This window comes from Suillus subaureus (assembly GCF_016647635.1).
Source record: "Suillus subaureus strain MN1 chromosome Unknown BJ212scaffold_2, whole genome shotgun sequence".
In the NCBI taxonomy this organism is placed as follows: Eukaryota; Fungi; Basidiomycota; class Agaricomycetes; order Boletales; family Suillaceae; genus Suillus; species Suillus subaureus.
In genome coordinates this window covers 1,865,751-1,890,035 of record NW_024538558.1, presented here as the reverse complement: position 1 = coordinate 1,890,035, position 24,285 = coordinate 1,865,751, and the positions used below count along the sequence as shown (strand labels likewise).

The window sequence follows — 24,285 nt, the reverse complement described above, 5'->3', positions numbered from 1 at the left end:
CATCGCTTTCACTCCTGTCGTCAACAAGTCGTCAGTATGGATAATGTCATGGACCCAGAGCTCGCAGCTGAAATGGTCAAGCTTCTGGGGCAGGAACTAAAGGTTGTCCGCAGCCAACTCCGTGAAGCTGAGCAGGTAAAGTAGCACGAGTCATTCTCTGGAGATAGCTGATACGCAAGACCTTTCAGAGAACCGGGACTCCTACAAGCGATGTCAATTCAATTGGTCCCCAATTTCAGCGCGAGGAAGCCCTACGGGCAGAAATACTTACACTAACGGTTGAGAACGCTGGCCTTCGAGAGGAACTTTTACGTCTCCAGGATCAAACAACGAACGTTCCACTCAAGATGGAGGGCGATCACTCTAATATTGTAGCGCAATACTCTGTGGTATTTAACTCGTGGCTGGATGTGCAGTCTTCTTATCTTATCGTGATCAACAGTCGATGGACGCAATTCAAAAAGAACTAGCTGACGCGATTAAGGAGAAAAACACGGCAACATTGGACAAGGTATATTGGGACCAGATACTACATCACAGTACTTTCCTAACTTTGACCCAACTAGGAAAAGGCAGATGAACAACTTGCAGAACTGACTAGCGTTCGTGAAAAATACCGGAAGCTTAAAGCGAGCAAACGAGAGTGCCAAGAGGTATTCGCAAATGTATGATATTGGATAATGCCTGAAACGTCTTCACAGGTCATCGACGAACTGCGTGGCCAACTTGAACTCTGTATAGAAGAACGAGAGCAGCGGGCATCAGAAGGAAAAGTACTGTAAGCAGACCTTATCTTTTGTGACGAACCCTCGTAGCGAACTGACATGCAGCAAATCCGACCCACCTTCATTCTTTCGGAACACAGAGTATCCGAATGTCGGTGACCAACCGAATTCCAATGAAATCCCTATATACTCTCCCATCTTCTCTATGGGCATTCCTAGGGTTCGTGGTAGTCTTTGCTTTTAGGTTAATATTACTGACGTTTCTCGACAGACAGCTCGAACTCATTGGTTGGTCCATTCACTCACAAGATCTGCGGCATGCTAACCTACAAGTCACAGTCGCTGTGACGGCACCCTCCGTCTTGAGAGGGATGTTGTGATGTTCGCCCGCGCAGGAATCGCCGTAGGTCTTATCGTAAGACCAACACATCAATACAATCCCCAAAAGAACGGCGGCGCGTGGTCTCGGGTCCGTCCGGATATTGAGCTTGGTCAAAAGAAAGATTTATGTTATCACGACGGTCACGGCTGGAAGTATCTTGGTACCTATGAACGAACAGGCGAATCGTTCCTCCTTTCAGCGGAGCACACCAAGAAGCTGAGCTCTCCAGTAGGTCACTATCGATTCAAAAATCAATCGTGACTAAACACACTCAAAGAGGATCGAAGCGATGGCTAGGGACACTGTCTTATTCCGAGACCTTATTCCCCCTTCGCAGATGCGAATGGTGGAGAGGATGTACTGGGACGGAGTTCTTCAAATTGAAATGTTTGGTATTCGACGTGTTGCCTACGACCAAGAATTCGCCAAACAGCTCTTCGAAAGGCGCAAGGATCTTCCCAAAAACGTGAAGGATGTTACTTTTACAAATAACAAGCGGAAAAGAGATTTGAGACTGATGAAAGACATGATCACAGTCAAAAAAAAACCTTCAACATCCGGCATAAAGGAGGAGAGCTCAGCGTCATGATATATATAACACATTGGATAGGCAAGTATATTTTAGGATGGGAATACATGCGTAACAAATTTCTAATCCTTCACCAACCTCCAGATCCTCGAACCTTTGTATCAAGACACATCCGCAAGTGCTTTGGTACCACAGGCACTTCCATGCCTGGTACGCATCCAACTTCCTGTCTAAAGAAGGGTAGTACTGCAACCTGCTCGATCGCAACAAACAAGTCTTCGAGAATTCTATGTAGCCTTCGTCCTGTTAATTCGATAGCGGGTTCTGAATTGATTTCCAGAAGTTTAACTTGAAAGATTCGTGAGTTGCCTAATGAATCGAGTCCAGTTGGGTCATGAGACACCAAGAAGTCAACTCCATACAATTCGAATGCATTTGGAAGCGGCTGGCATCAAGACTTAACACCAAGGCAGAGGATCAGTAACAAAACACGTTACCTGGAAGTGTATAGGCATTTCTAACGCGGCCTTGAACGTTTCTGCGAGAACGGAGCCCATTTGAACTTTTATGTTCTCGATATCCGTGGGGGTAAATAACGCTCCACGATCCGTATTATCTCCGGATAGAATATGACATCCTGAGAGTTCATCAAGTAGATGGACGCCTTCCTCGCCTCGATCAATTTGCAGCGAGGTGTTCGTAAGATGAGGTGTCAAGTCAATGTTTCCGGGAGCGGCCGCATCGTTAACAGCCCCTCTTTTCGTCGCGGGCTGGCATACGCAACTGCAGCGAACAGAGCAAGAACACGGTCATACATGAATAGTTGCAACGCTCCTGATGCAACAAAGTACGCCCGTAGATGGAACTGGACGTTAGCATCATCAAAAGCTGACGAGGAGAAGATAGAGTGGATTGACTTTATATCCTTGCAAGTTTTCAGGTGGGTTTAACACAGAGACGGAAGGAGACCTTTCGTTGGGGTCCAAGAGCAACGGACTAGGTATGTATTCCTGCGATCGAATAACGTTCAGCATTATATCGCAAAAAAGAGTCCTTGTTACCTGAATGACAAAATGACGAAGTTGTGACATTATTACAGAGGTGTCATCGATCTGATCTTCGTCTTCGTCTTCAAACTCTTCGAAGATCTGATACAGCGAGTCCTTGCTGTTGAACAACCTGATGCCCATTCCCCGATCTGCCATGCCAGGCTTCAAAATCCACCATTGAGAGGAGCCATCGATTTCATTGCCAAGGTCCCAAAGTTGGTCGCTCCACATTTCATCCAGCTCATCTGCGTAAGAGATCTCGAGATCCCATGTCCTGGGCACCGCGTCCTTGAGGACGGAGTCGAGATGTTTTGTCAAGTACGAATGAATGCATCGTGCTAAGTAGTGTTTACGAATGAGAGCCTTTCTGATGGTATAAGAGGACGACAGGACATTGTCAGGATTACAGTGTGTCAGGTCATGGTTGATAGCGTCGTAGGTGGACCACTGAAGCAGCTTTGAGTATTCATGGGTGCCAAGAAGTGATGCGACGACTGAGACAGACAGATTTGACAAAGCCCTCTTGACGAGCGATTCGGTCAACGGCGCTGATGGCCAGGAGACAAAGGCAGTAGCCATATGCATATGATTGATAGAGTTAAGTTTTGACGGAGATCTTTCCTTTATGATACCGCTTGTCCATGTTGAAACCGGCTAACAAGACGACCTCCTGCCAAATCGAAACAAGCATACATATGCCAATTACCAGCGCCTTCCTTGAAGCCAACGAGCTTGCCTTCAACGCCCATCCGATATGGGAAACAACTATATCTTCTCCCTCACGCCGACTTTTACACAGGGCCTCGTGCTAGGTCAACTCTCAATCTTGGTTCTCCTGGCGCTTGTTCTCAAATACTTGTTTTTCATTCCTCCCGAAAGTGAGACAGAAACCATCACATTCCATCCTCTGTCAAAATCAAACCCTTCGTGGCACCAAGACGTGGAGGAAGACGACATAAACGGTGCTCCAGAAAAGGAGTCGGCGCATTGGTTCAATATACTTGCAAGGCAGGTTTGTTGTCAGAGCTTGCGGACGGGTTCCAATCAAGTCTCATACGATATTAGGTCGTGGAGGTGTACAGAGCTAAGCTTCAAAACAACCTCACAGGATATGAGGGAATCGAGGTTGCCCGCAGGAAAATCGAGGACCACGCGAATGAGTTGCGTCCACGCGGGTTTCTAGCAAGTATTCCGCCTGCATAGTCTTTGTTCATAACTCACGACTACAACAGGACCATATCACGATACATTCCGTGGACCTAGGAATGTCTGCGCCCAAGTTGTCCAACGCACGGGTCGTGAATGACAGCGATGGGGATACCGCTCCGATGGTTAGTTTTCACGCCATCCTTGCACAGAACCATTTTACCAGGTAGACAGACAATCGAATTCGACATGTCATATACAGACACCATTTCCGTCTCACTATCTACGTCCTATTTGTTCAACTACCCCATGTCCTCGTTTGCTCGGCTACCTGTCTCACTCACGATATCTTTGTCTCTCTTCGAGTCAAAAGTGAGTGATTGCCAATTTTTGCTTTTTGGAACACAGGAAGTCATGTTCTATAGGTCACCTTGGTTCCGCCATCTCCTGCATCAGCAGCCCCCGTTTTGACCATATCGTTGCCACAAGACTTTACTCTTAACCTTAAGACAACGTCGCTCATGGGCAGTCGAGCGATGCTCAGGGACGTGCCAAAACTTCATGAGTTGATTGAATATCAGGTCAGGAAAGTGCTAGCCCTCCGAGGAACGTGGAAATTTGTTCTTCCTGGTATGGGAAGCTTGGCCACCGCTCAACATGATGTGGAAAAAGAACAGGCTGCTTCCAATGAGCAGGGCTGATGGCAGAGGGAACATTTATAAATGCTACTCTACAACCGTGTAATCATTTCACTCGTTCGTGCGTGACATCTCGCCGTCCATTGTACTTATACCAACAACCCATTCACTCAAGTAATAATCACTGACATAGACTGAAAGCTGTACTAAGCTCGGTCGATTCCAAGGCTCGCTGAGTGAAGTCTACGCAGTGAGTAGAATACGAAAACACGCGGTTCAGGACACAGTGCCGTACGGACGGATCAACGTTTGGTCGACAGACCTAGCAATGATTTGGTATCGTACCACCAGTGGCTGCCACATTCGTCTGCTGGTCTGATGAACAAGAACACCATGCAAGGTCAAGTTATCAAGGGTCAAAGTATAGGGCCAGCGATCTCGTCCGACATTCGTTCACCCCTGGTCAGCATAACTTGTCCATTCTTGTCCAGTCGATATTGATTCTGCGAACCGTCTTTTTGAGTGGTGGTAAGACCGTTCACTTTACAGGTTCGTTTTCCATGGTCTGACATTTTCATGTCGGTACTCTCACTGATACAGAGATTCGACACCTCCACAGGTTGTGTTTAAAAGCACGTCAAGAGTAAATGCAACAACCACTGTGAGAAGAAGAACAAAATCATATGATGCATCCTAACCTCCCCTAGCCAGACCTTTAGAAGATGGAAGACAATAGTTCCTTCTAATAAAGGATGTTAGATCCCCAGTTCGTCTAACCACTGCTCTATTCTCATGAAAGCATCGTGACCTTCTAAGTTGTCACGTTCAATCAAGTCGACCAACTCATTCTGACCCAACCGACTATACTTCCTTAGCTGATCCATTTCTGTTGGACGGGCCATGACTGCGACGGGGAACTCGAGTTCGTAGTCAAACTCCCCTAGCGGGGTGGGAAGAACGCTAGGAAACAGTGACGCGTTGGATAGTGGAGGGGAAATCAGAAACAGTCCCTGTGCTGGATGGGAGGAGACATATGTCTGTGCGATGAGAGACGCAAAGCCACGCGCGAATATTACCGGTGGAAAGGCACTGCCGGAAAGGTGCAAGTTGACTTTCAGCTCTGAAGCCGACAAGATGTAATATGCACTCCTCGAACGAAAAAAAAACATACCTTCACTCAAGTGATCCACGAGATTCTGTGAGCTGGAGCACTTTTCGCTCTCACCAGGTGGTCCGAAATCGACTTCAATGCAAGTGTGACCTTTCTCCGCGAGCATCGAAGCAAACGACTGGGGGATGCTATCGTCGACAATTTTCGTGCAATGTTCAAGTTGAACAACGGTAGCAGAACAGAATGCTCACTTATTTCGTGTTCCTAAATCCCAATGTGATGCTGAACACAAAACCAAAGGCGTTGGCACCTCTCGCGGTGCATGCTCGGATGGATTCCGGACAGTAAATGTCGATGAACGTCTGACTTGCAACGCTATGCGAGTTGCTGAACGGAAAAAATGTAGGCTATTGCTACTGCGCACGACGAACATGCCAGCAAGGACAGCCAAACAGGAGTTGCGGATATGCTATTCAACAGTGCGCAAGAAACGCTCCTTCACGTGACTTGCGCGCGAACGCGTCACGACTCCCTGGATTCGATACTGGTCCAAGACTCCACGCGCAAATCGATCTCTTCTATCACCCATGGCCTCAACCTCATCCAGCATTGTTTTTGACGACATGTTTACGACTGATGCCATCGACAAGGATGGCAAAAAATTTGATCGAGGTTCGGGCTTGTTCATGCGCATCACTTTTTACTTGTGACTGACATGTGCTGTGTACAACCAGTATCTCGGTTATACGCTCATTCAAAAAACTATGACATGGACTTGACGCTTGACTATAACATCGAGCTCTTCCCTTTAGTGAATGGTGGCAGTTTTGCGATGGCCCTTGCTTCGTCGCTATCACGAGATGGTGGTGCACCCACAGCAGATGGCGAAGATGGCGAAGACAAAGATAGAGACGCATGGAGACCAGATGGTAAAGGAAGGAGAGGTTTGGAAGAAGATTATGACTATGTTATGTATGGGAAGGTGTGACTCCGTCTTTCTATCATCCTCAAGTTTGACTTTACTCGATGGTCCTGCAGGTGTATAAGTTTGATACCGGATCTTCCGACATTGTATAAGTTACTTGCATGTTTTCTGTTGACTGCCTCTTGCTCATATTATTCACTCCGTAGCACGGCCTACGCGTCATTCGGTGGACTTTTGCTATCAATCACAGGCTCATATCGTCATTTGACCAATGTCGTTCTTGGCGATCCTGTATACGTACTGCTCAGAAAATGATTGTTGCGGATGTTTTCAAAGCACTTTTCTTCTGAAGCTTTCATCGTGAGATTATTCAACGCGTAACTACTGGTCATCCTGATTGAACCATTAGTGGTACTCAGAATAAATCTTGAAACTCCTTGAAAACTCGCCTAAAGCTCGGCTACTTCAACAAAACACAGCATGAGCATGTGCTGCAATTGAAAGTCAGGCCGGCATCGCACATCGGAGTTCGAAAAACATGCCTGTTGTTCACCAACGTGCTCGCCGGTCTGCACGACTTAGAGCCAACGCTCATCCACGCGCGAGGGCGATGGACCATCTGCCATCCACCTGATCAGCGGCGCCTCGCCCTTACCGGCAAACGGCCTGTCCACCTTCCGCCTCCTTATCTGTTTCCATGGAGACACCCTCACGTTGGAGATGGAGTCATCGGACACCATCAACAACATGAAGGCGAAGATCCAGGACAAGGAGGGCATCCCAACTGACCAGCAGCGTCTCACCTTCACTGGAAAGCAGCTCGAAGATGGCCGTACTCTCAGTGACTACAACATCCAGAAGGAGTCCGCCCTTCACTTGATCTTGCGTCTCCGCAGAGGCACGCAGATCTTCCTCCCGACGCTTTTCATCCCCCCCCCCGCTGCTCAGCATCCCCCCCTCCTCCACTCGGCACTTATTTGGTCCCTCCCGCGCTCCCTACCTACAGCTGATTTCATTCCCGCGGGCCTTGTTTTTTTTACAATTTTATTCATGCTTTCATTTGAAATACAATTATGTTGGACCGCTACTCTACCACTTTCCCCTATGTACATAGCACGCTTTGAAAAATCACAAGTGTCGTTTTAAAGTCCGACTACATGCCGACGTGTGCCGAGCACATTTCTCTCGGACTTGCGCGAGTTCTTTCAAACTTTAAGCGGGGAGTTGAAGGGAGTTGAACGCAGTTTAGCGAGTTTTCAAGAGTTTCAAAATTTATTTTGAGTACCACTATTGTATTGTTCGGTGGCTGTAAGAAGCTTCTAGTGTTACGTCATAACATAGACTAACCCCGGGATGCATATCCTCGATCTGATGGGGTTGTTTTATATAAAACGCGTTACGTTTGTCTAGCTACACGGTAGTCTACCTTTCACCTGGCACACCATGTTCCCTCTTTCTACGAGAGTGCTCGCTGCAAGGGGTTGCCATCTTTCATTGCGCCCAAGCTGCAACGCAATCATCCGCAGCTGCAAAGCAAGTTACCATTACTCACCGTCTTCCGGGCGTACCACGCAGGATCATGTTCGTATTGGAAAATTTGTGCTGGGTTCCTTGCTGGCGATTGGGACAAGTTATCATGTCTTCCAGTACCGCGAACACAGGTTGATACCAGCGAGACTGGAGGCTGGTGCTACCGCCACCCATGTTACATCTAGTGAGTTCGGAGAGCTCTCGTCTGCGTACCTCCAGAGAAGTGGCCCAGACGAGCTATCAAGTGCCAGTGGCACAGGAGGCACAACCGACATATTCGGGAGCTCTTCATCCTCAACGCCCACCTACGGGTCTCCCGAAAACGTTCGAAAAGCAATTGAAGAACTACGCGATGCTCTCCCTGGAAAGAATCGCGTTCAGACCAGTCCAGATTCCCTCCGAGTGCATGGCTCCTCTGACCATTCGTATCACCCGAGTTGTCCTCACTCGGTTGTAGTCATGGCACACACTACAGACGACGTGGTGAAAGTCGTCAATATCTCTCGCAAGTACAGGGTTCCCATCATTGCGTTAGGCGGCGCTACGAGTATAGAGGGTCATTTCACCGGTGTAAGCTTTGAGCAGTCATATTTCATTACTTGGGTGATGCTGATGTTCATAACGATCAGTTTCCTTCAGGTAGCATATGCCTTGACCTGTCTGCAATGAATATGATTTTGGAAATCAATGGTATGACACGATGTTTCTGCTTCGTTCCAGCACCGATGCTCACGGGACTGTCTGTAGAGGCTGATGGTGATCTGCGGTGTCAACCTGGAGCAAAATGGGAAGACATAAACAATACACTAAAAGACAGGGATATTCCTCTATTCTTCCCTGTGCGTATACTTCACCGTGGCCCATGAATTCACCTTGAATTTGAACAGCTTGATCCAGGTCCTGGAGCTGTAAGTCATTCTGCATCCCAAAAATTTCACATTCGAATCTTGACTGGCTACAGACCATCGGTGGCATGATTGGTACAGGGTGTTCAGGAAGTTGGTGCCTTCTTCTGTTGTTATAGTCCCGCACATGTTAACCCCAATACAGCCAATGCAGTCAGATATGGAACTGCTAAAGCAGAATGGTTTCTTAATATTGTGAGTCCAATCCAAGTCTTTTGAAGAATGTTTTGGGATCACCCAAGTCGGTACTAGACGGTTGTCCTTCCATCTGGGAAAGTGATCAAGACTCGCCGGCGGGCGCGCAAGTCTTCCGCTGGCTTCGATATCACGAAACTTTTCATCGGTGCTGAAGGAACGCTTGGAATAGTCACGGAGGGTAAATCTGGCATTCAGTATTCGGGATGACATTCTAATTCTAATACTATTTCAGCTACATTGCGATTGGCTCCTAGAGTACCTACCAAGGTTGCTATGGCGCAGTTCCCTGACGTCGAAAAAGCGGTCAGCGCTGTTCAGCAGATCCTTAATACTCCATACGGTCCCAATATACGTCAGTGGCAAGTTAGATCTTGTTTCATTTGCTGAAACATTCACTTTTAGAATGTGTGGAGCTGTTGGATGATCACAGTGAGTAGACTAGTTTCATGTCTTGGGTGTTACCTCAAACGCCTTCAGTGATGGCGGCCATTAACACTGCTGGGGTGGTTGATGCTCCTTATCCGGTGCAGGATACTCTCTTCTTCAAGATCCAAGGATCCCCTGAATCTATCCGTGACACCTCCAATGTCGTGCAAGAAATTGTACAACGTCATGGCAGCACTCGATTTGAATTCGCAGCAACAGAGGAGGAGGCAGGTGAGATGTGGGAAAATCGAAAATATGTACGTCAACCGCGATTACTTTAGCATGATATTAACTGTTTAATCCTAGGCTTTTTTCTCGACATTAGCGACACACCCTGGTTCAAAGGTTTGGACAACTGATGTTTGGTTAGCCTTCCCGTTCTTTATTTTCAATGATATGTATGACGTGGGTTACTTTATAGCGTACCGGTTTCTCGACTTCCGCAGCTAGTCTATGAAACCAAAGAGGATCTTGCCAAGGCTGGTTTGAAATCGACTATTGTTGGGCACGTTGGTGACGGTAAGGGCATCAAAATTATTGTTTCGTTGTGTATCAATAAGTTATGCAGGTAACTTCCACGCACTCATTCTATTCAAAGACGAAGAAGAACTACGGAGCGTCGGAGCAGCGGTTCACAGATTGGTCCATCGCGCCATCCAGATGGATGGGACATGTAAGTGTTCCATGTGCCTCAGGCGTGTTGTTTTTAAGACTTCTCTCTCTAGGCACGGGCGAACACGGTGTGGGGGTAGGCAAAACAGAGTACCTTGTGGAAGAACTGGGGGAGGATACCGTGGAACTGATGAAAACCGTCAAAAACGCCATCGATCCTCTGAACTTGTTCAATCCTGGAAAGGTGCGTCATTCAATTTCCGAAGGCTCTTTGAAGCAGGGCGACACTAATTGCGTTGCAGTTGTACCCAGAAAATAACGAGGACAAGACACATAAATGATTTGATCGCTAGTGGCGTAAATTTACGGACCCTCCGGGCCTCCGAGTCCGAGGACAGCTTACTTCTTAGAGCTTCTTGAATTATACATTCCATATTCACGATGACTGAAACTTTCGTACACCTGAGAAGCGGCATGCACCTACCAGATGGGAAGCGAGCGTGATCCCACGTTGGCACTCTTCCTTCGCCCACCTTATTGGGAGTGATCACAAGCTCTTCCAAGTGAGCCAGGTTTAATCTAAAGACGACATGGGCACCAAAACAGAAACCTTAGATTCAGCGAAGCAGCAATACTCTTGCAGAACCAATCAAGTTGACCTCATGTCTGTCATCCAGTTCTTGCTGAGCCCCTTTGTTCCGTTACACATGCCTCGGTGGGCCGCCCCTGCATGATGTCTGTCATGGGGTGTTCTAGCATTTCCTGTTAACATCTCTGTCCAGTGCCCAGTCTTGTCGCAGTCATCGAAAGTAAATGATTTTTTGTTCCGCCTCGGCATCGACATCGCACGCAATTGAACTATACACACCAGAACGATATGGCTCAGTCTACCACTTTTAATTCTTCCACCTTCAGCTTTCAAGTCATCCTCAGTCGCATTGAAAGAGCCAATGACCGAAGGAGTGTCTATTTTCCTGACTGTCAGACTCACTCTGTCCTTAGCTTGCGTGCATTCTTCTGGCCTCCGGCCACATTAATACTGTTCGTTTTGTGGTGAATCCCGACAGTTTTGGTCAGTCTGTCGAGAATATAGGTTAGCGCGTACGCATCTCAGGGACATATCTAGATGTTTCTGACACAACCCTCATGAGACATGAAGGTGAATTGATTTTCATGGATAGACTACTTATCACATAAAAAGGGGGTTTCGGCGCAATGATTGGGCCTAGTTAAGATGGACCTCCGAGGATCTACACACCGTAAAAATGTTGTCAGCAGGTTTCGAACCAACTGCAAGAGAAACAGATTTTGACTCTGTTGTGGTATCCACTTGGCTTTGAAGACCAGTCAGATGGAACTCCGAGAAAACCATCCTAATCTGAGTCAATGTCAAGGTGTGCTCCGATAGGACAAAAAAACTGTCGTTCAGCAGGTTTTGAACCCGCGTAGTCCGTCTCAGAGAAACAGATTTTGATTCTGTTCTACTTCGCCAAGACCAGTTATAAGATGGATCTCTGACAAAACCATCCATGAGTGAATGTCAAGGTATGTTCCGATATAAAAAAACCTTGTCGACGGCAGGTTTCGAACTTGCGTCGTCCAAGATACACAGATTTTGATTCTGTTTTCGTAATCACTTACCAAGGCCATGGACGCTTCCTATGAACCTCGCTCAAGTCCATGATGGATGAATGTGTGATAAGGGGGGAAATCATTTGTCAGCAGGTTTCGAATTTGCCAGCTGGCTACGACTACTTCAGATGGGCCATGATGCATGAAGGATTTATCCATGAAATGTTCAAGGTCTGGTAAAATGAAAAGGATTGTTGAGCAGGTTTTGAACCTGCAACAGATTTCTGTCCTGTCACGCTTACCACTTGTCTAGGACTAGCTGGTGACAGAATTTATCAGCAGAATCACATAGGATTAGCAGTCATCTGCTAAAGCAAAATGAAATAAAAAGACTAGATTGCGTTTAATTTGAGAGACACAGAACATGTTAGGAATAAGCGAGTCGGGGGCGCGCCGTTATGATCTTATATAAATCCCTCCTGCTTATTTTAGACGGTGGTCACCTCGCTTTGAGGAAGCGAGAACATGAGGACCTGATGTGTTGTGTACTATTTTACCTTGTAGTGCGGTTCTGAAGATCTGATACCCCATAATTTTAAATTAGTGTTCAGTGTTAACTTAAGGGGCAATGTTTGAGGATACCATCCTGGCAGTGCTGATTGACAGCTACACACGTATGACCGCCATGAAAAAGAATGTTATGTGTAGACCCACATTCACTGCACACGCAATAAAACGTTTTCAACGGAGGGGCATCACCAGCTAGTAGATGTGGAGAGCAGGACGTTGGTTGTATTACCCTATAGCTGCATCACAGTATAAGGGTCAATTCGATCGCAAAAATAGTTGAAACAGGATTCCTACTGAACCTTATCGCCTCCCGTGATACATTTAGGTTTGGCAGCAGGGGGTGACATGAGACATGTTTTACGGCCGCCAATAACATTAATAGCCTATCAAATCGTCAGTTCGAGTTCCCCACGTCACACCACCTCCGAGGATCTGCTTCTTTGATCTCCAGGGGTGAGATACAGTCTGACTAATTGTGTCGGAACGGTCCGATGTCATAACGTTTCCGGAATTAATGGAATATCGTAATTGAGAATGCAGAAAGGATAACTTGCTTGAAAGATCCATTGTAAATGCGTAAGGAGAACTGCTCGTACTTGTACTACTGATCATGTTCGTCGGGAAGCCCGTGGCAGGTGATGTGTTCAGCGATGAAACTTGAAATCACATCAACGCATCACATCGCCGTGATATAAACTCAGCTCTATGGAATGACTTTGCCGGGGTTCATGATATTCAAAGGATCAAAAACCTGCTTGATTTTCCTCATCCAGTCAATGCTAACATCGCTCTTAGAGTAATGCAGCGCATCCCTCTTCATCGATCCAATGCCATGCTCTGCGGACACGGAGCCCTTGCGATCAGCTGAATTCAGATGCTCGTCAACAACCGCGCCAATGAATTGCTGGGAGAAGTAATACGCACCGACAATTTCATAAATGAAAGGCTCCAGAGCTGCCTCAAGCTCCGGGCGGTATCCATGCTTGGCGATCACATTGAGATGCAAATTTCCTACGAAGGAATAAGTGGTCTGGCCTTCAGGTAGGGTTGGAGAGATGATAATACCGTCACCGACGTGGCCGTATCCCATGACCTTGGAAATCGCGTGGTCTCCATAAAGCCCTTTCGAAATCATGCGTTCCCGAACAGCATCGACGACTTTTTGGAAGTCTGCAAGGGGGACAGAAACATCGTATTTGTATGGTTTTCCTTCTTTCTGAACACACTCAGTCAAGCCTTCACGCAGAGCCCATATCGAGTTGAATTGAGTGGGTGACTGGGAAAGAACACCGGTGTTAATCAGCGGTTCATCAGCGGTCAACAAGCTTTCCAGAAGATTGTTGAGTTTCTGGATTATCCAAGGATTAGTTCACACGCTGACCACACGGAAAATGACAGCACCTCTAAATCGTGATCCTGGTTCCCACCGCTGGTTTCGACGAGTACAAAACATTGCGAACCCCCAGCCTCATCTGCACTGAGCAAAGGGCCAAGGCCGTGCTGCAAACCCATGTCGTAAGCGGTGCGGTCAATGTACTCGAAAGCAGACATGATTTCTCCAAGTTGCCGTTTCACAATTTGGAACAGTGGTAAAACATTGTCGAAGTGTGGTAATGCCAAAAATATGTTATTGGTGGCCTGAGGTGCAGGTGGTGTGAGGATGGAGACCCCGGTAACGATACCGAGTGTACCCTCTCCGCCAATAAAAAGCTGCTTGAGGTCGTAACCTATCAAAAGTCAGGCGGAGAGCTTAAATCCTGGGTGGAACTTTAAAATTACCAGTGTTATCCTTTCGCAGGGTTGATAGCTGGTCCAGGATTGTACCATCTGGTAGAACTACTTCCAATCCGAGGACGGTGCCATGCAGGGAACCGTAACGTAGGAGTCGGAGGCCACCTGCATTGGTGGAGATATTACCACCGATTTGACAACTTGAAAAGGGTCCGTTAAATTAATTTGCTAGATATGTAGTGGAACTCTACACACCTTCCCTTTGCACCGAGATCAAGGGGCATGATGTGATTGTGAGGGGCAATATGTTCACTCAGGGATTGGAGAATGCACCCAGCATCGGCGACGAGAATACCTGAAATGGAATATAGGGTTACATTGTAATAAGGCACATGCTAAGTACCGGAGACAGGGTCAAAAGACCGAACATTGTTCATTGCACCCAAGCTGAGGACAATTTCTTTCTGTAGTGAGATACCACCACCAACTAGGCCAGTATTACCGCCTTGGGGAACGATTCCAATTTTACGCTGAGCACAGTACTTGACAATTTCGCTGACTTGCTGTGTTGTGCGGGGTCGAAGTACGGAGTTGGCTTGACCATGGTATTTTCCCATCCAGTCAACATTGTAGGGTGCAATATCATCTGCGGGGGTGGAGATTGATGGCAGAGTTGATAGTATAGACGTGGGTGCAAGGATACTGGAGAAGTGTGCGAGATCCTCTTCGTTGACAGTGTTTAGGTGAGAAAACGAAGGGATATTATGAGCCCATCTACGAGAGCGAAATGCTGGACGAATAGAATTGTGCAGACGAAGCATGGCGCAGATCACTGAACAGATTTGAATGTTACTCTCTGCGACGACGAACGTGGTTAGGGATGAGCAATAACGAACTAGGACGTCCGCTGTCCGTCGGATGACCAGGTCCAAAGTAAAAATACCTGGTACTTTGGGTCATTCACACTGACGTGGCGTGGGATAAATCAGTCTCGGCCATTTGTCAAGGTACTAACTAGTCACGGGTAAACGGGCTCTCTCTGTTCTTTTACTTATAGTCTCACCTTGCTGGCAGAAAGGGAATCGCGCTCTGTCGCTTTTTCCTTCATGATGGACGAAGCTCATAGTCTTGTAGACCAATGCAGCGATGTTCCAGTGGTCATTCCCGACAATGGGCAGGATGATATCGTGCACTCGGATCCAAGTCCTCAGGATCTGACGGTCACCGCCATAAAAGTTGTCGATACTACTAGTACTAGTATTACACCGGTCATTCAACCTGCGACAGACACAGCCTATCTTCCAACGAATACTCAACAGTCCTCTGATGATGCAAGCGTCCACAGCATTGCCCGTCATACCCCCTTCCTCAGTTCAAACACCCACTGCTATGTCCACAAATCCGTTGTCAGAACCAAATAGTAGGCTGATTGATAGATCTACTTCAATCCGAAACAATCGCAGGTCTGTCATGGATGTGAGTTACAATAATCGCTTCCATCCCTGTTCTTTGAATCGAATGACTTTCTATCAGGCACGTCCCTCCAATCGCCTCTCTGGCTTTTGGTCGAATTTAATACATCGGAGGGATACAATTACCCCATCTTCTTCCCGAACGTCTGCTCGAGATGATGGGCCGCAGCCAACCGACCCGGTTCAGTCCGATTCTAGATCCAGATCTCCATCCCCTACACCTGCTAGACCTCTTACGCCTCCACCTCCACTCGCCCCTCCAACTCTGAAAGAACTTGGTCTCTCCCTATCAGTTGTCACAGAAGATCTATCCCCATCACACTTTACCACTCCTCCTACTAGCGGAACTTTTATGGCACCCCACTACCTTCTCCTCTGCCATGCCCAAGGACTTGATGTCCTTCCTCTCATATCTCCTCCAGCTGCTCATCCTTACGCACTGGTGCGTAGGGTCAGCTTTAAGAGCGTGGTGGTCATGGAACATCGCGGTGTATTAGTAGCCATAGCAGGCAGGCGAGATGGTGTTCGTGTTTATGCTCTGGAAGAAGTCAAAAAAGCCGTAGAGTGGCGTATGGAGGTGGAGACTCGGCGAGAACGTGAACGATCCCGGAGGGAGGAGTCAAAGAGGGTGGGATCTGGCAACTCCAGTGTAGATTCAACCGAGACGAAATTCAGGTCGTTAACACGCTCGGGCCAGGTCCCCAAGACGGAAAAGGTTCCTAGGAAGTCGTCATTCTCCACAGCTGTAACGCAGAAATTGCCCAGGCCACCCACACTCCAACCTGTAACGCCCCGCCAGCCAGTCGAACAACCCCCACCTTATTCTGTAGTAACCGAAACCAATCGACCCCGTTTGCAGACGCAGGCATCCACCATTTCAATAAACCTTTCAAGGTCCCGTCGTTCATCCCTTTCTCGCGTAATTGTTCCCCCTGTTCCACCCCTACCCCATATAGGTTCCTGTACGGAGCAGGAAGACCCGATGGCCAAGACTGTAAATTGGTTTGAGGCGAGTGACGACGAGGCCATCGACATGCTAACCGCAGGTGCAAGCGGGAGTCAAGCTTTGGATGAACGCACTAGCGCTATTCCCCCACCCCGAACTAGCGATACCGTGGAAGGTGGTTCTACGTCACTTCCTGTGCGCAGTTCAGCTACATATAGTCGAAGAAATCGTCCCGCGAACTTAGATCTGACTCTGGCGCAACCGAACACGATGCCAGCTCAACCGCCAGAACCATCTCCAACCCTGCAGACCATTCGTCAAGCATTGCAGAGTTCGCCACCCAATATTCGTACAACACCTCCAACGCCGGCTTCTGCCGATGGGCCATCTCAAAGACATTCTGTTCCAGACATCGATATAGATGATGACGACGACGACGGCGCGACTGGTACAATCGACCGTATAACGCTTGCTCAGGCTCTTTTAGAGAGCAGAGTCCCTGACCTCCCACCAGCAGGGACAACGAGACCACAAGCCCCGATTATGATTGGGGCAACTCAGTCGGGTACAGATGATGACGCGCCGTTCAGTCCTTCATTGCAGGACGGTCGCTCTTCATTGGGCCGCCCGAGCATCGCGAGTCGTCCTGAAAGGCGAAGGAGATGGTCAGTACTGGCCGGCATATTCAACTCCAGTGGTTCGCCCAACACCCCCCACCCTAATGTCCCTGTTATGTACGATACTCCGCTGGGATCCCCCACATCTCCAACATCTTCGACGATACCCATACCCGAGGCTGGCGAAAGACCCCTGACTTTGACACGTTCAGCTTCCATACGTTCACGTCCCTTAGAACCTCCTCAACTTACTCCTCGCCCTTCGACGTCAGGGGGACATAGCGTCTCTCCTGCTGCCAGTCAACCACCTTTACCCATTCCTCCTCCACATCTGACAAATCACTTTCGCCTTCTTCCTCGCAGTATAAGCAATGCATTCAGTTCCAGGAGGTCTGCCGAGCGACCTCCAACGCTGGTATTCACAGAGCCTGAAAGGAAGAACGGATCACAGACTCCTACAACACCTCTACCTCCTCCAAAACTGGACTACGTGAAGCTACCGGGTACGAAAGGCTCCCTTATCATCAAGGCCGTGGAAACGCCAAAAAAGAGGTGAGTACCCAGAGTCTCACACGGATATTTATTGAGACCTTGTGCAGCTTTCTCGCTATTCTCTGCGGAGATAATGGCGAAAAGGTTGAGCTTTTTGCAGGGACGTATCGAACTGCCTTGGGTCTTTCTCGCACCTTCATTCTTCCCGATTCACCGCGTTCTCTGGAGCTCCAACTGCAGGGTGATGACCTTGTAGAAGTTTTTCTTGTCTTTTCTCAGAACGTCTTTGGGTTGGAACCTGCCACAGTAAGAGTTCGCGAAGTCCGAATTGGTCGAGCCGAGCGACGTGCAGCTCGGCGAAGAGTTCGAGAAATACGCTCGGGTCAGCCAGATGTCTTTGACACAGACCCACCTGCACAGGATGACGAAGATACCAACATCAGTATCAGCAATCGACTTTCATTACCATCCGGCGATCCGTCTAGGAACAATTCCAATACTAATCTCCCAGATGCGCCAGTATCTCATTCGCAGACACCAACTGGTGGTGCCCCTGGATCTGCACTTGCACATGCTGAAGAGCTTGTAGCACTAGCTTCCGCTCCTCTTGGACCATATACCACCTTCCAACAGTTGTCCTATGCGCCAAAGTTGCCTTTGGCTACTATCGCTGATGACTACATCATTCCACCGACATATCCCGAGTTCCTTGACTACCGTGCCGAACATGAACCCGATGCTCAGGGTAATGCCAATGTTGACCTAGCGTCCATCCAATTTTCACCTCCTGGCCTACCCATGCCAGCACCAGCACCGCCTTCCAGATGGTTTTACCGCGATCCGAAAGGAGTCGTGCACGGTATGTCGAAACGTCACTTTTTTGAAATACGTTCTTAATCAGGATCAGGGCCCTGGAAAGCAAGCCTTATGCAAGCGTGGTATAAGGATGGATTGCTTCCCCCAGATCTACCCGTTCGCAAAGAGGAGGAGAAAGTGTTCATGTTGCTCAAGGATTTGAGACAGCAATGCGTTGATCCTTCCCATCCGTTCCGGTCAGCAACTCCGCCGTCGGCAGCCCAGCACGCTCCTCCTGCGTTGGATGCTGCCAAACCTCTCTTAGCCCCAATATCTCTTCTCGTCCAGCCTCGACACTTTGGCCCGCCTGCATTGTTCTTCTCTTCGCGTGGCGGCCACAGCACGTCCATAGTGGATGCTCGTGGTCGGGCTGTCCTCAAAGGCCGCTTTGTCTGGAGCACGGACAACGATAACGAGTCGAAGATGATTCCCCGCATGGGAGACGTCAAGCGTATCGAGGCTTTTGACGTCAAAGATCGTTCTGTCCTTGTGGCTATGCGCCAAGGGGGCGTGGAAGCAATGGATTTCGGTGACGCGTTGCTCAAACCCGCAGATGAGTCGCGTACCTTGTTACCCCAATTCGCGCCGCCGCCATCGAATATCAATAGACGTGGACCATTCGTTTGGAAGATAGGCACTCCTATCGGTTCCTCTACATCAAGTGCTACAGCCTTGTCGTCAAAGACCAAAGGGTCAGGCTATCTTGGGAGGAAACCAAGCCACACCACTGGGAAATCTCCCGCGAGAGCAGAGTTCAATGGTACGGGAGATGGGGACACCGAGAGCACAGACGAAGTGCTCTTTCTTGGGCGTCAGGGAGACGAGGTATACCTATGCGAACGCAATACTGGTGCATTCCGGATACTGCGACTGAGTCCCGATTTGTCGTGATCATTTTGAACCTATCATGCCTACTAGATAACATTTCCCACTCAGCTGTTGTTTTATCACTCACTCATACCCTTTATTTGGCAAATCGAGCATAAGTATGTACCGATACATATTAACGATCCTCACAATATATCAGTATTAGGTTATTAAGATCACAGTCTAGCAGCGACTCTGCGAGGTTAATCTTGAGATCTTCCCGGTGGATGTTATGCATACGACTGACGGATAATTCTTCCACTATTTCCGCCTATTCTGGGCACGCAAAGCCGGGCAAAGGTATTCGAGTGTGACGGATCAGCTCAGTAGGGAAGCCAACATGATTGTCTTCCCACTTTGGGGGCGTGCTCAGTTGGGCGTTATAACTGCAACGCGGTCACCTGGGTGGACGATACGAAGGTAACGAGTGTTCCGCCAAGGCTCCCAAATATCAATGAAAGCCCATTAGTCCGATCAGAGCTAAAACTGAAGGCTAACTCGAGCTGTGGAGCTAACTACTACTAACCCACTACCCCTAACTCGGATAGCTAACCCTAAATATGACTCGGAGTTAACGTGACCTCAAACCTCCAGCTCCATCTTACTGTCATGTCTACTGTAGCCTTGGTAAGCACTGGCTCTACACCTGGAGTGACTCATTCTACAGAAAATGATCAAAAGTCCAAAATCAGTCTGAAATCACTCACACCAGTTTCACAACTGGGCAAGACTAAGTGCGCAACAGGCTTGAAGACATTGCCAACCCCTATCCAAGAGGCTCGACAGGACAATCTGAAACCAGTCGAGTTGCACACCTCTGCGGCTATCGCCGGAGATCTCGAATCCTTTGTATGATGACTCGCATGATGATAACTTCCAACAGTCCATTCATTATCATCGTCTTACCTGAAGTATATTCCATGAGAAGTAAAGAATTAATTTGTTCTGATCGATGTTCGAATATGCGCGAATTGTTTTGAAAGAAATAACTAAAAAGACTGTAGAGAAAGGCTGCAGAATGGTGTGTAGCACTTTACAATTATTCAATGCCCATGCTTACCAGATCTCGAGGAATTCCATGGTACTGATGCACGGGAATACGAAGTCACGGAAGAAGTACTGAAACGGGCTGGTGTCCAAGCCCAGGTATGTTAAATCAATCTTCTTTCCGTTTCAGTCAAAATATACTAATTGGGTCAGGTTGACTTACAATGTCGATGAACACTCTTCTTGTCAATACACCAAGCGCCATCCATGAAGCATCCTAGGATTGTTTGATCAAAGTTCTCCGTTGGACAATCCATCACAGCACTTCCTTATAATCACGACATGATCTATGCGATGCTTCACGTGAATTCATCATTGAGCATCGAACGCAAATCAGCGACTCCAGGCATCTATATCATTGTATGGGTTCGGGGAGACAATGAAATCGCTATTGGCCTTGATAAAGAAGATGCCGAACACATGGCTCACAGGGTATGTTTCTATTTTACCGAACCACAAACCAACTGACGTTTCCGATCTCGATCCGGGCAGACGTTATTGCCCGACCTTAAGAGGTGCTCTTTCTTGGGCGTCAGGGAGACAAGGTATGCCTATACGAACGCAATACTGTTGTATTCCGGATACTGCGACGCCTAGATAATATTTCCCACTCAGCTATTGTTTTATCACTCACACCCTTTATTTGACAAATCGAGCATAAGTATGTACCGGTACATACCAACGATCCTCACATCAGTATTAGGTCATTAAGATCACAGTTTAGCCACGACTTTGCGAAGGTTGGTCTTGAGGATCTTCCCCGTGGATGTTTTCTGTAAGACTTGTAAGCGCCCACCGAGATGTGGATGTTATGCATCTGACTGACGGGTAATTCGTCCACCATTTGCACCCATTCTGGGCACGCAAAGCCGGGTAAAAGTGTTCGAGCGTGGCGGATCAGCTCAGTAGCGAAGCCGCCATGATTGTCTTTCCACTTGGCGGCGTGCTCCGGGCGAAGAACGACGAATGCCATGGGACGCTCACCCCATTTGGGGTGCGAGCGGGCGACGACAGATACCTCTAAAACATGCGGGTGACTCGAAAGCTCTGCGTAGTTCGGTCAGGGTCTACAACTTGGTAGCCATTCGAATGCAAAGATACCTAGTTCTATGGCCAAGCTTGATGCATTCTGCGGTCTTCAGGTTAGCGTATTGAATCACCGCAAGGATAATTATTCACCTCGCCTCCAGAGATAATCAGGTCTTTGCTTCGGTCAACGACCTGAATGACACCATCGGGATGCCAGACGGCTAGATCACCTGAGTGAAAGTGGCGCCCCTGAAAAGCCTTACGCGTGGCTTCTGGGTCGCGGAAATACTATGCAACAAACGCCTAGAATGAATTCGAGAACTTTGGTACAACTGCTGAAAAACGCACCTCCTTCATGACGATGTTTCCGCGCATGAGAACCTCACCCACCGTGCGTCCGTCTTTCGGAACGTCACGGAGTTCTTCGTCGTTTTCGTCTTGTGGAGGATATACTACGCGTGCATCTTGTGCGGTGGCGAAGCTTTGACCTTGTCGAGCCATCAGCTTCGCACGTTGTTCCAAAGTAAGCGTCTTCCAGTGAGGTTGGTCATAACAACGCGTAAAGGGTCCATACGTCTTTAAGGAGTATGTTCAGACTTGCCACTTCCCTAAACAATGCCGAAGCACCCACCTCACTGGCGATGATGGAAGAACGAATCAGCTTGGGCACAAGTTAAGCACTATGCTGGACTTACGTCAAACCGTATACATGTACAGGCTTGATTCCCTTTTGCTCGAGTTGGCTGATGAGGTGAGCAGTGGGTGCGGCCCCTGCAATAACTGCGGATATAGTACGAGGAAGAGGTCTAGCAGCGGGGTCGTTCACAATTCCAATCTATCGACACATCAGACTAATCCCTGTCCCTGTGCGGCGCACAAACCTGGACAGTGGGTGCACCACAATAGTGAGTTACCCCGGAATCCAGGAAGTGCTTCCAGATAAGTGGGTAATCAACAGAGCGCATAGTTATCTGGAATAAGAAGATAAGATGGTTCGTGGTTATAAACATAACATCGTGTTCTGCTCACCTGTGTCGCGCATGCGAAGACATTTGCCCATGGGTATGTCCAACCAGCTGCATGGAACATTGGAAGAATCCTGCAGTTCGTTGTATTCTCGACTGTTCATGTAACCACATAAAACTTACCACAAGTACGTCGACTCACGACTTATCCTGTAAATCCCACTGGTGAGCTTGTCAGAAGGATACAGCAAGACAGAGGCACGCACTGTCCCTCAACAACATTCCCTATTGCTGCCAAGTAAGAGCCTAGTTGGACAATAGCATCAACCAAATAAACGTGTAGTAAGTGGATAGAGCATACCACGTAGCGTGGTGAGGACGCCCTTTGGCTATGCAAAATGAGCAACTACTTTTACCTGCAGACATAGGCGAATCTTACACGACCTGTAGTTCCCGACCTTGTAAAAATGTGTTTACATCTTGGCCAAACCACATAACAGAGTTGTGACTCACGTGTAGCATAAAACTGCACCGGCATTCTCGTCCGGCTCAACGTCCAAGCCAGCCCACCCCTTTTCTGCACTGAATACTCTGCCGGCACTAAGGAAGCTTTCATATGGGTCGCCTAGCTCTGCCTGTGTCATGACAAACAACCGTAGGAATATTAATATTCTCAATGAGATGCGTGAAGTCGCGATCAATGAGGATAAGTTTGGATCCACTATGTTCCAGAATGTATGAGACCTCAGGGGGTGTGAGACGAGTGTTTACAGGTGTGACGATAGCGCGAGCAGCAAGAATGCCAAAGTGAGCATCTACCCGGGGTGTTTCATTATTGCCAGGAGTGATAAAATGGAGGTTATACCTGCAATCAAGGGACTATCGTGCTCCTATGTGAGATGCGTCAAGCGCGTGATACAGCAGAACTCACCAGTTGGGCGTTATAACTGCAACGCGGTCACCTGGGCGGATGCCTGCTTGTATAAGAGCATATGCCATATTCTGAATGCGCTGAGCCCTATTGCCGCTGTCAGACTAGTTCTCGACGAAGCCCAAGGGCCTCACCAAACGGCATAGGTATAGAACGCAGGATGTTTCACGTCAGGATGAGCAATGGCAAGTTTGTCCGGGTATACGGCTGCGGCGCGAAGAATGAAGGGGAAGGGGTTCTTATGGGATTTCTAGCGAGTAAAGAGACGACGAATATTGTTGAGGTATTGCAGCTTACAAGAGGATGTACATTGGGGGCAAGACCGAGCACCGATTGCTGGTAGCTCACATTCGGAGGGGGTGTGCTCTCCCGGGTTGGTTGGAAATCTGTACCCATGTCTAGTGTTACTAGCTTCCTCGATGGCTCGTTCAACCGCAGAACTCACCGAGTGCGCCGGCGTGCATAGAACTGCTGTCCACGTGTTTGTCAGGATTCCTGATTTCAAGGTCCTTGATTCTTGTATTCACCCAAACCCGTGTCAGAACTTGAAGAAGGGCCTGAGAGCGCTGAAACAGTCCAAACGCCGATAAGACACTAGTAGGTTATTCGGATTATGTATAGTGTTGCTTGCGTTTCCACCGTGATCATCGATATCAATCACACACTGGATTAACTACGCAAAGTTATGCCATTTTTAGGTCTGATTAGGCGACTGACCAATAAAGGTCATATTTTTGATGCGGCATTCACCAGGCGGAAGCTCCAGCTAATGTACCCCCATTTTGAGACACTGGGTGACTGTCCGCAGCATCTAGAATTTCAGATATGCCCAAATCTTATGTGCTGAGGAGCTGCTGTCCGTAAGCAATTTCCAACTCCGTCCGTTAAACACTAGTGGGAATCAAAGTAGTTTTCTAAACTCGCTAAAATGCTTGGTAAAGGGCCGGCTAAACTAGTAGTAGTGGTCTCTAGCACAGCCAAACGATGGAGTTGGCTGGCATTGCAAATCGGAGCT

General features: G+C 48.1%; 10 protein-coding genes across 10 annotated transcripts; 6 read left to right on the top strand and 4 right to left on the bottom strand.

Annotated features, from left to right (window-relative positions):
* Positions 1–7: 7 nt before the first annotated feature.
* BJ212DRAFT_1318155 (uncharacterized protein) lies at positions 8–1,995 on the top strand. The gene is made up of 10 exons (XM_041334295.1): positions 8–135; positions 189–389; positions 443–511; positions 567–653; positions 702–778; positions 831–945; positions 997–1,013; positions 1,065–1,335; positions 1,385–1,717; positions 1,781–1,995. The coding sequence occupies exons 1-9, from the start codon at positions 37–39 to the stop codon at positions 1,694–1,696; spliced, it is 1,248 nt and encodes a 415-aa protein (XP_041199378.1). The 5' UTR covers positions 8–36; the 3' UTR covers positions 1,697–1,717; positions 1,781–1,995.
* Positions 1,767–3,264, bottom strand: BJ212DRAFT_1295384 (tubulin-tyrosine ligase family-domain-containing protein; the record flags this gene model as incomplete). The annotated part of the gene is made up of 5 exons (XM_041332316.1): positions 1,767–2,081; positions 2,134–2,419; positions 2,452–2,501; positions 2,554–2,646; positions 2,698–3,264. The coding sequence occupies 5 exons, from the start codon at positions 3,262–3,264 to the stop codon at positions 1,767–1,769; spliced, it is 1,311 nt and encodes a 436-aa protein (XP_041199377.1).
* A 175-nt stretch (positions 3,265–3,439) lies between these two features.
* On the top strand, positions 3,440–4,532 carry BJ212DRAFT_1259510 (maintenance of mitochondrial morphology protein 1; the record flags this gene model as incomplete). The annotated part of the gene is given in 5 exon segments (XM_041330033.1): positions 3,440–3,697; positions 3,751–3,871; positions 3,889–4,016; positions 4,066–4,203; positions 4,257–4,532. 5 exon segments carry the CDS (start codon positions 3,440–3,442, stop codon positions 4,530–4,532), a joined length of 921 nt encoding a protein of 306 aa, XP_041199376.1.
* Positions 4,533–5,224: 692 nt separating this feature from the next.
* BJ212DRAFT_1260035 (uncharacterized protein) lies at positions 5,225–6,013 on the bottom strand (the record flags this gene model as incomplete). The annotated part of the gene is made up of 3 exons (XM_041330081.1): positions 5,225–5,618; positions 5,682–5,768; positions 5,832–6,013. The coding sequence occupies 3 exons, from the start codon at positions 6,011–6,013 to the stop codon at positions 5,225–5,227; spliced, it is 663 nt and encodes a 220-aa protein (XP_041199375.1).
* Positions 6,014–6,084: 71 nt separating this feature from the next.
* BJ212DRAFT_324677 (uncharacterized protein) lies at positions 6,085–6,861 on the top strand. The gene is made up of 3 exons (XM_041342928.1): positions 6,085–6,252; positions 6,315–6,562; positions 6,619–6,861. The coding sequence occupies exons 1-3, from the start codon at positions 6,168–6,170 to the stop codon at positions 6,655–6,657; spliced, it is 372 nt and encodes a 123-aa protein (XP_041199374.1). The 5' UTR covers positions 6,085–6,167; the 3' UTR covers positions 6,658–6,861.
* A 965-nt stretch (positions 6,862–7,826) lies between these two features.
* Positions 7,827–10,642, top strand: BJ212DRAFT_324597 (FAD-linked oxidase-like protein). The gene is made up of 15 exons (XM_041342927.1): positions 7,827–8,605; positions 8,665–8,725; positions 8,783–8,874; positions 8,923–8,943; positions 8,997–9,033; positions 9,086–9,135; positions 9,193–9,316; positions 9,371–9,490; positions 9,541–9,567; positions 9,616–9,821; positions 9,871–9,929; positions 9,986–10,083; positions 10,133–10,237; positions 10,290–10,420; positions 10,479–10,642. The coding sequence occupies exons 1-15, from the start codon at positions 7,949–7,951 to the stop codon at positions 10,515–10,517; spliced, it is 1,827 nt and encodes a 608-aa protein (XP_041199373.1). The 5' UTR covers positions 7,827–7,948; the 3' UTR covers positions 10,518–10,642.
* A 2,010-nt stretch (positions 10,643–12,652) lies between these two features.
* Positions 12,653–15,063, bottom strand: BJ212DRAFT_1318125 (uncharacterized protein). The gene is made up of 7 exons (XM_041334294.1): positions 14,453–15,063; positions 14,305–14,404; positions 14,098–14,249; positions 13,720–14,045; positions 13,384–13,666; positions 13,243–13,329; positions 12,653–13,182 (listed from the first exon to the last, which is right to left on the bottom strand). Exons 1-7 carry the CDS (start codon positions 14,868–14,870, stop codon positions 13,022–13,024), a joined length of 1,527 nt encoding a protein of 508 aa, XP_041199372.1. The 5' UTR covers positions 14,871–15,063; the 3' UTR covers positions 12,653–13,021.
* BJ212DRAFT_1318121 (uncharacterized protein) lies at positions 15,043–19,568 on the top strand. The gene is made up of 4 exons (XM_041334293.1): positions 15,043–15,420; positions 15,461–17,636; positions 17,684–18,435; positions 18,484–19,568. The coding sequence occupies exons 1-4, from the start codon at positions 15,156–15,158 to the stop codon at positions 19,320–19,322; spliced, it is 4,032 nt and encodes a 1,343-aa protein (XP_041199371.1). The 5' UTR covers positions 15,043–15,155; the 3' UTR covers positions 19,323–19,568.
* A 1,059-nt stretch (positions 19,569–20,627) lies between these two features.
* Positions 20,628–20,942, top strand: BJ212DRAFT_1475455 (uncharacterized protein; the record flags this gene model as incomplete). The annotated part of the gene is made up of 2 exons (XM_041339234.1): positions 20,628–20,777; positions 20,838–20,942. 2 exons carry the CDS (start codon positions 20,628–20,630, stop codon positions 20,940–20,942), a joined length of 255 nt encoding a protein of 84 aa, XP_041199370.1.
* A 116-nt stretch (positions 20,943–21,058) lies between these two features.
* Positions 21,059–23,666, bottom strand: BJ212DRAFT_1295378 (uncharacterized protein; the record flags this gene model as incomplete). Its single annotated transcript, XM_041332315.1, has 16 exons — positions 21,059–21,118; positions 21,142–21,392; positions 21,506–21,662; positions 21,723–21,950; positions 22,006–22,009; positions 22,070–22,209; positions 22,256–22,345; positions 22,404–22,473; positions 22,523–22,549; positions 22,606–22,645; positions 22,701–22,728; positions 22,779–22,797; positions 22,853–23,083; positions 23,271–23,357; positions 23,405–23,520; positions 23,568–23,666. 16 exons carry the CDS (start codon positions 23,664–23,666, stop codon positions 21,059–21,061), a joined length of 1,647 nt encoding a protein of 548 aa, XP_041199369.1.
* Between the last annotated feature and the right edge of the window lie 619 nt (positions 23,667–24,285).

Bases quoted from the DNA above. Each gene is read 5' to 3' on its own strand.
- BJ212DRAFT_324677 (XM_041342928.1), top strand. From the start codon at position 6,168: ATGGCCTCAACCTCATCCAGCATTGTTTTTGACGACATGTTTACGACT. The intron at 6,253-6,314 runs GTTCGGGCTTGT...GTGTACAACCAG, and splicing joins TGGCAAAAAATTTGATCGAG to TATCTCGGTTATACGCTCAT. The intron at 6,563-6,618 runs GTGTGACTCCGT...ATGGTCCTGCAG, and splicing joins ACTATGTTATGTATGGGAAG to GTGTATAAGTTTGATACCGG.
- BJ212DRAFT_1318125 (XM_041334294.1), bottom strand. From the start codon at position 14,870: ATGCTTCGTCTGCACAATTCTATTCGTCCAGCATTTCGCTCTCGTAGA. The intron at 14,250-14,304 runs GTGTGTAGAGTT...ACCCTTTTCAAG, and splicing joins GATCTCGGTGCAAAGGGAAG to TTGTCAAATCGGTGGTAATA. The intron at 13,667-13,719 runs GTGCTGTCATTT...TGGATAATCCAG, and splicing joins ACCAGGATCACGATTTAGAG to AAACTCAACAATCTTCTGGA.
- BJ212DRAFT_1318155 (XM_041334295.1), top strand. From the start codon at position 37: ATGGATAATGTCATGGACCCAGAGCTCGCAGCTGAAATGGTCAAGCTT. The intron at 136-188 runs GTAAAGTAGCAC...AAGACCTTTCAG, and splicing joins AACTCCGTGAAGCTGAGCAG to AGAACCGGGACTCCTACAAG. The intron at 779-830 runs GTAAGCAGACCT...ACTGACATGCAG, and splicing joins GCATCAGAAGGAAAAGTACT to CAAATCCGACCCACCTTCAT.
- BJ212DRAFT_324597 (XM_041342927.1), top strand. From the start codon at position 7,949: ATGTTCCCTCTTTCTACGAGAGTGCTCGCTGCAAGGGGTTGCCATCTT. The intron at 9,822-9,870 runs GTACGTCAACCG...GTTTAATCCTAG, and splicing joins TGTGGGAAAATCGAAAATAT to GCTTTTTTCTCGACATTAGC. The intron at 10,084-10,132 runs GTAAGGGCATCA...TAAGTTATGCAG, and splicing joins TGTTGGGCACGTTGGTGACG to GTAACTTCCACGCACTCATT.
- BJ212DRAFT_1318121 (XM_041334293.1), top strand. From the start codon at position 15,156: ATGATGGACGAAGCTCATAGTCTTGTAGACCAATGCAGCGATGTTCCA. The intron at 15,421-15,460 runs GTTCAAACACCC...ATCCGTTGTCAG, and splicing joins CCGTCATACCCCCTTCCTCA to AACCAAATAGTAGGCTGATT. The intron at 18,436-18,483 runs GTATGTCGAAAC...AATCAGGATCAG, and splicing joins TCCGAAAGGAGTCGTGCACG to GGCCCTGGAAAGCAAGCCTT.